This window comes from Austrofundulus limnaeus, unplaced genomic scaffold, assembly GCF_001266775.1.
Source record: "Austrofundulus limnaeus strain Quisiro unplaced genomic scaffold, Austrofundulus_limnaeus-1.0 Scaffold14, whole genome shotgun sequence".
Classification (NCBI taxonomy): domain Eukaryota; kingdom Metazoa; phylum Chordata; class Actinopteri; order Cyprinodontiformes; family Rivulidae; genus Austrofundulus; species Austrofundulus limnaeus.
The window spans coordinates 223,458-235,031 of record NW_013952416.1 but is presented as its reverse complement, the minus strand read 5'-3'; the positions used below and the strand labels follow the sequence as shown (position 1 = coordinate 235,031).

At 39.1% G+C, this 11,574-nt stretch overlaps 1 protein-coding gene across 5 annotated transcripts in view; it reads left to right on the top strand.

The window, feature by feature from the left end:
- kcnip3b (Kv channel interacting protein 3b, calsenilin) overlaps nucleotides 1-11,574 on the top strand; it is a 34,423-nt gene that overhangs the window by 17,171 nt on the left and 5,678 nt on the right. For 2 of the 5 annotated variants that reach the window (XM_014002580.1, XM_014002582.1), the window contains 3 exons: nucleotides 2,416-2,418; nucleotides 11,135-11,259; nucleotides 11,360-11,429. In XM_014002580.1, the coding sequence (XP_013858034.1) occupies nucleotides 2,416-2,418; nucleotides 11,135-11,259; nucleotides 11,360-11,429 (198 nt within the window). Of the gene's footprint in view, nucleotides 1-2,415; nucleotides 2,419-2,448; nucleotides 3,792-7,466; nucleotides 8,598-10,188; nucleotides 10,192-11,134; nucleotides 11,260-11,359; nucleotides 11,430-11,574 lie in introns of those variants that run through there. The other 3 variants (XM_014002584.1, XM_014002583.1, XM_014002581.1) reach the window with 3 other exon arrangements.

Sequence of the window (11,574 nt, the reverse complement as noted above, 5' to 3'; positions counted from 1 at the left end):
ACACACACACACACACACACACACACACACACACACACACACACACCTGTCCCTTTCTCCACAGTCACAGCTCTTTGTCACTGCTCCAGATTCAGATTTGAAGGTTTTGCCAACAGCCAAGATTTATTTGAGCTTTCAGACTCTTGATCTGAGCGTTTTGGGGCCCTCAGAGTTCATCCAGTTGGATTTATTTTTATTTTTGGGGGATTTCTTGCCGGGTTGTTCAGCTGCAGGATGGGAGCGATGATGGCGGCTCTCTCTGTGGAGGCCCGGAGGCGCCTCTCCCGGCCCAGCTGCCTCTCTCACAGTGCAGCCAGGTACCATCGCTCAGGTAGGCCCGGGTCAGGTCCCAGTCCCACCTCCAGGCTTAGGTCTGCACTCTGGTTATCATCACCAGATCATTAGTTCACAAACYGTTCTTGAAATAACTTTTAATTTTCACCAGTGCAATTTCAGCTTCAACCAGATTRAGTGATATATTATTTAAATGGGTAATAAATATTTACCTCAGTCCTGGTTTTGTAAGTCTGTAAAGCACCGCTTTGTTAAAACGGCTGCTTACATCAGCAGATAACTTTGATTCCTCAACGCTGATGAGATTTCTGCAGCATTAATCACCATTTAACAGACGTTTGAACGTTCAGCAGATTAAAAAAAAAATAATTTCAGCCAGTCTTTCATCTCTGTGATGTGCCTGACTGCTAGGAAACCATCTGGATCCTCTTTCTCTATTTACGGACTGTTGTGTCAGCAGGCAGGACCAGGTCTACCTTTTAAAAACCTGCTCTAATGTGGTCTAATGGCCCAGCACACACACGCACACACACACACATACACGCAAACTCAAGCATCAGCATACAGAAAAGAACATTTAATTGTTCAAAATTGCTTGACACATGAATTGAATCAGTGTCACTCATAGATTTGTGATGTTTTTAATATTTGGCTTCAGTGTTTCCATGAAGCTAAATTAGAAGAGTGAGGGAACTCCTCATCTTCATCACTACAGGAGTATTGATCTCTTCTTCCCATCTCCAGGCAGGTCAGTTATAAACACACACCTATACCGACACGCTGTGTGCTGATGCACCAGGAAGTGCAGAGTCATCATTTATCCTCTTTTGACCTAAACACACACAYATKYWCAMAMACACACACAYRTKYWCAMAMACACACACACATGTTCACAAACACACACACATGTTCACAAACACACRCTYGGTAATATTTGTCCAGGTGGTCTTTGTTTCAGAAAACCAGTAATATAATCCAGTAGTGCATTTGAAATAATGGGCACGGTGCCTGTAACTGGATCTACAGTGTGTTTTCGTCCACGCTCCATCTGTGGTTTTTATAACCGTATCATGTCTGTAAACGGCAAAAAAGAAAAATGTAAGACATGCATACACAATCGGAGGAGAGGCATTTATTATTATTATTATTATTATTACAGGAATCTGTCTGGAAGTTTCGTGGATCGTTACTTAGTGGATTTGTCAAAAAAATGTTTGAGTAAAGAGAGTCTAAATCAAAGCGAGCGTGAGGGTCAGCAGAGAAACAATCAGTCGCTAATTAGACTGTCGTTTGTTTTCTATTTCCTGAATCCATCAGATGTCAGGTGTGGAAGTTGGTGTGTTTTCAGTGAGAACCTGAGAGGGATGGTTCACAAATCTCAAACTGATACAATTACCACCAGTGCCACTCRGGATTCCTCTACTGGTACTCCAGTGAAATTCACTGTTTGAGTTAAATAAGTTAAATAATAATCATTAGCTGAACCAGATAAATGTGTGCTGAAGGATCTGAGCTAAAGCTAAAAGAAGCAGAATACTTACACCAAAAGTATCAAAATTTGAGCTAAAAGAAAAAAAATGCCAGTTAAAAGCATCAAAAGACTTGCTAAAAACCTAGTAAATGGCTACACTAAAGATAAAAGTGTCAAAATAAAAGCAGAAGCTAAAAGAAGCAAAAATTAAACTAAGACAACAGAAGACTTGCTAAAAGTGGAGAACGAGAAGCTAAAAGTATCACGGGTCTAGTCAGAAGCTAAAATAGAGCTAAAAGTTTCAAAAAGCAGAACTAAAGTGTCGAAGATTTTGCTAAAACAACAGAGCCAGTGATTATTTCAAAGACTAATACTAAATGTAATGAACTCAACGTATTCTGAAAAATTAGTGAAAAAAGTTTTTTTTTTGGTGTAAAAGTTTTTTAAGCAAAGGTTTTATTATTTAAAAGCAGTTTATTGACGAGTGTCTGCAGCGTGAAGGTATTAAATGTAGTAAGAATAGTGAGATATGTAAATAAATACTGAAAAATACACCAAAAAATAAACTAAAAAGGTCATTTTTAAATGTGAAAATTCATAAACAATCCACAAACTGCAGGACAACTAGAGAAAAGTGCAACAAAAACTAGATGGTATCAAAAGTTCTACAAGAAAATAAAACAGAATAAAACACAAAACTATCAGCAGAAGCTGTTTTATTGAGACTGACAGACTTTATTTTATCATTTGATTTTCTAAGGAGACACTGAGGTAGATGCTGAAAGAAGAGACAGTCTGAGGAGAAAGTCTGCAGAAAGTTATGACTGAGATGAGGAAGAGGATGATGCAGATTAGATGGACTGAAGGTTAAGAAGGACAGGAGTGGCAGAGTAAACAAAGACAACGAGACAAACAGGATGTGCTGAAGTTTCCAGCAGGATGCTGACTGACTGAGTCAAACGAGAAGTTGAATCTGGAAGCAGCAACAGATCTGTTCAGGAAACTGCAGAGAGAGAGAGAGGGAGAGATAGAGGGGGTGAGGAAGAGGAGGTTTTATCCTCGCTGCACCTCTCAGTTTCTCAGGACTTCCCTGCCTGGACTGGACACCATTAAGTGCTTCGTCTCCAGAGTTTCCATATCTGCGTTTGGCCTGAACTTAACCGTGAAGCTGAATCTGGAAGCTCTTGCTGAGGATTACGGCTCGTTGAGAAGGAAACCTGGCGGCAGACGTGGTTGTTTGGATGGTTTAGATGAGTAAAGAAGCCCGATCAGACTGTTTGATTTGGACTGAAGACTTGATGCCTCCAGCACATGTTCGCAGAGGGTTTCTAGTTTCAGATGTGAGGTCTTATGAATTGCTGATGATGCTTTTAATGGGCTRATTTATTAATAACTGTATGTTTGTTTGCATCCAGGATGAGAGGACTGGTGCTGGAGTCAGATGCTCTTTCATTCACTCAGTCTCCTTCCAGTTAATGAGGGTGAAATCGTAAAAATGGACGCTGATGCTCCGTACATTTTCAGATCCCTCTGAAATGTGTTTTGTTCTGGTGAATTATGGCGTGAGGAGCGATGTGGATTAGGAGGCTGAGCAGGAACTTGAAAGTCTGAAAAGTGACCCTGAACGCCTCGTTTTAATGCACTCTGATAAATGGAGCTCCTGTTTCTCCTCGCAGCTTTACGGGGGAAAGTTTTCCATTTGTGTCCAAATACTTTCCAGATCAGTGCTGACATTAAAGCAGACTCCGTCCATTTAACTGCTTCTGTTGTTGTGGGCCCGGGAACAAACTCAACCGGAGTGATAATAGAAGCKTCTGAGCTTTGCTATTGACCGGTGGGGTTCGGGTCGGTCCTGGCCTCGGTTTGTCGGAACTTTGTGTCTAGTCTTGGCCCTGAGCGGGGGTCTCCCTCTGTCCTGACACCATGGGCATCCATGGCATGGAGCTGTTCGCCATCGGCGTGGTYGTCATCCTTTTCATGGCCGTCCTCAAGCAGTTTGGCATCCTGGAACCCATTTCTTTTGAAGGTAAGCAGCAGAAAGCAGCTTGGACCTCTTCAAACTGGAGCTTTAGTTCGTAAACATCAAAGGATAACATTAAAGCCACGTTATAGTACATAATTTTATAATAACTCACAAATAAAAGTGTTTTTATTAGAAGCAAACTTTATTACAACATTAACCCTCCTGCTGCCCTCAGGTCAAAATGACTCTTGAGACCTTTTATCGCCCAATTCACAAAATTAAACACAACCTTTGTTAAATAATTTGTACTTTTATCCATTTAAAGTTTTCTTTGTACTAAAGTAAACACATCATCAATTCTAATGGTAATTTTCAAAGTATTTTTAAGATAAAAATGAAAAGATGACCTTAAAAATGTTTAAGCAATCAGCATTTTTCTAACTTCTTTGGAAAATATCGACCCACTTAYCAAACTTTTTTGTTCTTCAGCAAGTAAAAGTAGATTCAACAAATCCTCACAGAACAAAATAACTGAGTTTGTAAAAAAGACCATTTTTAAATTTTGAACGTGTTTAGGMCACATTTCATTGTTCATTAATTTGTCTTTTTATAAAATATCATTACAATTATCTAAATTATCAATGCACAGCAGTTAAAGTTACTTTCACAACCAGGTATTGTGGCTCATTAACAAGCAGCTCAGTTAAAATATATTGTTTTATGGGACATTATGGCTGCAAACATTCAGCTGATTCTGGAACCTGGACATAAATATTTAAGCTCTTTTTTTGTGAGTGTTTGATTTATTTTAAACTTGATCAGTTCAGCAGGTTTAATGATTATAGTAAAGAAAGCATGCAGGTAAAACTTGTTGAATGCTATCATTTGTGCATTTCCATGTCTTACAGTTCAATATTGAAAACATCATAGCTGTAATGTAGCTCAGTTGAATGTTTTTTTATATATTAATAAACATTTTTCTCTAAATCGATGTGCTCTCAACATCAGATTGAAAGAAAATAGGTTAATGGATTGTTTCATTGTTTTCCTGTCTCACCAAGCCTGGGCTGGCCGTGTGCATTTGGGAGAAATCAGATACTTTGCATGATGTAGCTGCCTTTGATTAGAGTTTTAGGCTAAAGGCCAGAGAGTCGGAGTGCCCTGCAGTCAGCGTGCCAAGACGATTACAGCCGGAAGGCTCCAGTCGGCACATTAGTGCTTCTCATATGGCCTGCCTTCATAAAGTAATAAATTCAACAAAAACACCCGTAATGTCCTTTTCATAATTTATCACGCCTTTCAATCTCTCCAGTTCCTTCAGTAGCTCCTCGCCGCTTCTCCTCCTCMTCATCCTCCCATGTGGCTGGGCATACACCCCGGTTTAGCATTACTTCACATCAATTATACATGCAGTATCGAACAGGCTTTTTTTTTTCCCGAGGCCACCTAAATATGGAACCCGGAGTACTCCTCCAGGACCCTGAAGGACACTGACCGTCCACTCGCAGCCTCCCAAATGTTCTCACCGTGTTGCTTCGTCATCGTTCCAGCCACTTCAGCTCTCCTCATCATCCTGTCCCAGAGGGACTAATTAATCATCAATAGCTCCTTGATCACCTTTATCCATTTCATGCATCCAGCCAGCATCTTTTCCCCGCGTCTTCTTTTTAGGGTTGCGGCGGGTCACTGGTGCTCATGTCCACCTTGGACAGGTGGTCAGTCCATCACAGGGACACATGGAGACAAACAACCATGATTTTGGTCTTTGGGAGGAAACTGGCGTACCCAGAGAAAACCCATGGAGAGAAAAACTAAAGTCCAGGAAGTCCTGATGCATCTCAGTAATCCAGGTAGAAAAAAATCACAAAGAAAAAATCAGTAGGTCCTCTGGATGGGTTCTTGTTTAGTGAAACGTTTCGTCTCTCCTCCAAGAGACTTCTTCAGTCTGATTTTGCATGTGACTAACCTGTTTGTCCATGTGGAGGCAGTGCTTATAAGGCTGAGTTCACCTGAAACTCATCAGACTGAAGAAGTCTCTTGGAGGAGAGGCGAAACGTTTCACTAAACAAGAACCCATCCAGAGGACCTACTTATTTTTTCTTTTTGATTTTTAAAGTTCGGGAAGAGCCCATTAGTTTAGATTACATTTTGATTCAGTAAATTCCAAACCCTCACCTTTTTTTGAGTGTGGATCATAAAAAGAAGAAGATCCTGGTCAGGATCAAGCAGCTGACAAGAGTTTTCTTCATAGGAGGGCCAAGCTCAGCCAGGGGGAGGAGCTCAGTCAATACGGGGGGAGCTGCTGCTCCTCYGCATCAAAAGGAGTCCATCGAGGTGGTTTAAGCCAGTGGTTCTCATCATTCCTGGTCTTCAAGAACCCCTATCCTGCATGTTTTAGTTGTTTCCCTGCTTTGGCACACCTGTGATTGTCAAGCTTCAGACTTAAAAGAACTTGAAGACTTACTGAAGAGCAGGGAAACAACTAAACATGTTTGGAGGTTTTCAATGGAAGTCCCAAATGGAAGAGACCCCCCAGGGCAGACCCAGAGCATGCTGGAGGGATTGTGTATCCCAGGAAGAGCTTGAGATAAAGTTTGAGACGCTCTCGTTTCCTCTCACAGTCCAAACACGCATATTTTTGAATATTTGCTTATTTTTAGTTGTCTCATGTTAGCTCTGTGATGGACAGACAACCTGTCCAGGGTCTTCCCCGTCTCTCTCTCTTTCCAAGACTGGATGAATGGACTTCCCCACACCCCACCGCCTCCCCCTCATGTGACCCTGAACAGAACAGAAACAGAGAAAGAGCAACCATCCATTACGCCCTTCATCCATCCACTCATTCATTAAACAACTCTTCTCTTACCTTGAAAGTCTGAAGGAACAGCTTTTTATGTTTAACTGCCTCTGATGAGCTCTAATATAATCATTTTCTTTGTATATTTCTTTATTAACCAAGCTGCCAAATATTTCATCAGTCAATTAAAAAACATCTGAAAATCTCTCCCAAATTAAAAACAATTCTCATAACTTCCTTAAATTGCATAAAAGTTCAATAAGCAAAACAAATGAAACTTGATGTGTTTAACCTAAAACTGAAATTAAATTAATTCAGTTTCTTTCTGTTGAACATGTCATCAATGACTTGTGTACCTTTACTGTAGAAATTTTCAGTTTATCTGAATTTGTGCTTTTCTTCTTAGTTTAAAGTAAATGCAATGGTTGGTTGATTGATTGATTGATTGATTGATTGATTGATTGATTGATTGATTGATTGATTGATTGATTGATTGATTGATTGATTGATTGATTGATTGATTTTAAATGGCATTTATTTTGGTAAAAGCTCCCAAATACTAAATAATCAGTTAGTTATGAGGAAGAATTTGTTTTTTGCAACATTACTTTTACTTGCTTAAAGGAATAAAAACTAAGAGCTTCAGCAGCTTTCATCAACTCCTTCGTCTCAGTTCCTGGTTGGTCGAATATTTTAGTAATTTTGATTATTTCTATCATTTTTTGCTAAAAATACAAGCAAAAATTGTTCCTCAGAAAAGATGTTTGTGCTCTGATGGCTTTTAAATTGTTCTCTTGCACAAAATAAGTTGAGCAAGTTTTATTTTTTTGTTACCGCTTTGAAATATTTGACCTCAGTAATAAATCAGAGGCCTTTTGTCAAACCACAGGTTTATTTCTTAAATTATTTATCATATCARCACTTAGAATGTATGGATTTAACAATAATGCTCACACATTCATTTGTTTCTGTGTGAGTTTGTAGTTGAAGTCTATTTAGGTGATCCAAAGATCCAAACTGCTGCGGTTTGATAGTTTCAGCCTCACCGTCGATCCTGGGTTCTGGGTTTTGTCCAGCTCTATTTTGAGACGATATCAATTTCAGAGAAAGCCTCGTCTTTGGAGATGTTTGAGTATTATTTACAGATCGTCTACAAATACCTGCTGAGTTTTTAACACTAATTGATTTGTGTGCAGGATATTTTAATGATGCTATTTAAAGAGAGTTAGGGAGGAAGGTTTTTCTGAAAATGTTGGGACCTTCTGAAAAATGTAAATGTTTATTTCTCCACTGGATGGAGCCAAACATCCAGAGGAGTTCTGAACAATTGTCACAAGGCCTGTGGGAGCTCATCAGGTTAGTGCTTCAGACCTCGAGGGAAACAGGAACAATTAGAAACTGGATCACCGCTCCGAGTGAGGAAATGAGATTCAGGACCTGTTAACCTTTAACGTTTGTCACCCCTCTGGTTCCTTCAAGATAAATAGATTTTTTTTTTGTTAAACCCTTCATGCATAATCAATATTTTTGCATATTTTCCCTAAAGTTATAATAATGAGTGACATCATGTTTGTTATTCAGTTATTTGAATAAACTTTGGTGAAGTAATGTATCTGTTTTACCTCTGGAGTTTGCAGGCTAACTGACTGAAAATGAGATGAGAAACAGAAACAGTTTTAAAAGCTGTTTGACTGATTGGGAAGAATCAAAAATCCAAAAAAGATTAAACATGCGGCGTGTGGAAATAAATACTGGGAGCAGAAAAGAGCGCATGGGGAACGTCTCAATTAAAAAGGCTGGAGGGGAGGGCTAAATAGAGTAACAGAATAGGGAAAGAAAAAAAAGTGCCAGAAAGAGAGTGAAAAGTGAGTGACACCATCAGACAGATGAGGACGGAGAGATGAAGATGGAATGAAAAGACTGAAGCTCAGCATGGAGCTAAACTAAATCTGAGAGGAAGATGAGTGTTAGGTGGGAAACAGAGGGTCTCCAGACGGTCGGCATCGTCTGCCTGGTGATCATGTTCCTCAAGCTGATGCACCTGCTGGGCCTGATCGACATCACTGAGACCGGTGAGACAGCATGGGTCTGGGGCGAGCAGGTGGAGAATAGAATAGAAATAGAAATAACCTTTATTGTCCCACCGAGGGGAAATTCAGGTGTCACAGCAGCATCAATACAGAGGTTCACACACTAGTTTACATACTAGACAATGCACACAAGAACRAAATTACCACTAACTAGCAATGATACTACTACTAATAAAAATATGATATAAAAGATTGTGCAAGAATGAAAAAAAGATGTTTGTTTTTGGAGGAGGAAGAGGTCACTTAAATCCACTTGATGACTGATAGAGACAGAATTTTATCAGCATGAGGAAGTCCTGAGTGATTTCTGAGTCGTAAAGTAATGTTCAAACTAGTTTCAGAGGCTGTGTGATGGAAACACAAGTTTAGCTTAGTAACCAGATCATGACCATTTTAATTGCAAAAAAAGCTTAAAATAATTATTTTCTCACACTTCGTTGGATTTTAAATAGGCCTAAATTAGTTCTAAATATCAACAACCACAATAAAACATGCCTTTTTAAATCTGCAACATCTTTTCATGTTAGAAAAGGTACATTTTTCTGTTTTTTTTTTTTTTCAAAAATAAACATTTGATGTGAGAAGAATTGTCCTGTTTTGTAACTTCTCTCCCTCTAGTCCTCCCAAAGTAATTTCCAATGGAAGTTTTTTACAGCTCAGCTGCATGGCTTCAGTTCTTGCCTCAAAATGTAGGATTATAATTTAGTTTATGATTTGGACTCGCTTTTCTTTCATGTCCTGAGATGTTGTGAGTTGTTGCTTTATATGCTAWGTGTTAAGATGGAAACTGCTGCATGTTTCACTAACTAACACTCACATGAGGCTTTCTGATTCACTTTAACGTTTGAGCTGAGTAAATTGTACAATTACTTACAGAATTTTCTAAAACTGAGCAGCAACAGAAGAAAATCATGCAAAACCAAAACATTCAGTGCAGTGTTCACATCATAGATGGCAGAAACATTATTTAAAATATTGAAATTATTCCACAAATGTAGACTTTGGGTTTGGTTGTGCGTGAATATATTGTTTGGCATCAATCTGGTTTGCTTTCAGGCAAATTCAGCAAGATTTTTAGACCTTTAGTCACAAAACTATAATACGAAAAGAAGAAAAATCACAAAAAAGATGCATTTTTTTCTGTGTGCCTTAATAGATCAGCTGTGGTAAATCTCTAAGACTAACAAAGTATTCTCTTCACTGGAAAATATTTTTTATTAAAAAATAAAGTCAAACTTGTAACACAGACAGATTCTTGTCAAAGGAGGTCAAAGTTAATCAGTTTTCATCAAACTAAACGAAGCTAAACGAGCTGAAGGGATGTGAGGTGAGAGAACCTTCAGTTCCAGTTCTGTTGATTCTGGTTAATGTTTCACACTTTGGGTTTGTTCCACTGCTCTGCTGGAGGTTTGAACTGGACTCTTTTGGACCCGACTTGACTTGTTTGCTTTTGTTCTTTTTTTCCTTCTTCTCCTCCTCCTTACTGTCTCTCTCTCACTGTTCTCCATTTACTCTCTCTCAAACCATCTTGGTGTCAACACCACACCACCTCCTCTGTTCTCTTTGTCTAAAGATGGTGAGTATGGAGCAGCAGAAACCAGATGACCTGAGCTAAAACCTCCCAACTTTTTTATTTATTTATTTTATAAAAAAAATTCCAATTTATGCAGTTTTCTCTTGGCATGTTTGAACAGGAGATTAATAATGCTGCAATATTTGTCCTTTATGTACAAACCTAATTCTAGGATGTTCTGTATGTAAATAAATATTAAATGCGCTGATTTGCAAATCTTATAACTTCAATGAAACATAATGAAGCCAAGAAATTGCACCTTGCTTTAAGAAAAGACGGTGTTCACATATAGAGCTTTAAAAAGTTAATTGATGGCATGGAGAACTGTGTGGAAGTACTTTTAGAGTCTTGTTCTTGTAGTTCCAACCTTTTTTTTAGATGTGCTGCTGCCAATAAATTCTTATTTTTTCTTTTTTAATAATAACACATTTTATTGGTTTCAACATTTGACTTGTTCACTGTGTTTTAATGTAAATTAAGTATGGGCTCATAAGATTTGCAAATTGTTGCATTTTTTCATTTACATTTTACACAACTTTTTGGAACTGGGATTGTAAAAAAAAACCCAACAAACTCCTTTTGATTTCTTTAAAAATGTATAAGTTTTGCAGTGTTTATTTAGATATTTTCTTACTAAAAAAAGTCCTTTTTTTTACACCCTGGTCTAAATCCCCAACAAATTTATTATTTCTCATAAATTGCATGTTTTCCCTCTTGTTAAATATGTAAACCCATAAATATGTCACCCCCCCCACACACACACACACACTCACACACACACACACTCGCACAAATATCTGCCTGCATTCACTCAATGTCCGCCTCGTCCTCCCTCCCCTTTTTCTCTCCATCTTTCACTCCCGACATCACTTCTGTCTCTCCTTTCGTCCCCCTCTTCCCGTCCGTCCGTCCATCCCTCTCCTCTCTCTGCCTCTTCGTCCCGCAGACAGCAGCGACAGTGATCTGGAGCTGTCCACGGTGCGTCACCAGCCGGAGGGGCTGGACCAGCTGCAGGCTCAGACCAAGTTCACCAGGAAGGAGCTGCAGTCTCTGTACCGAGGCTTCAAGAACGTAGGTCCAGCTGCTGCCTGGATCATCACAACTATTTATTTTTCTGYAAAGAAACAAAACTGTTTTTTTTATCTTCATCTGTTTCTTTTGTCTTGCGCAGGAGTGTCCCAGTGGACTGGTTGACGAGGAGACGTTCAAGTCCATCTATTCTCAGTTCTTTCCCCAAGGAGGTTAGACTGAAATAATCTCTCCTTTCTTGTCCTTTAAGGATCTGCAGGAGAAATGTTCACACAGTGAAGGGGTGGATTTCATCTTAAAACACACACACACACACACACACACACACACACACACACACACACACACACACACACA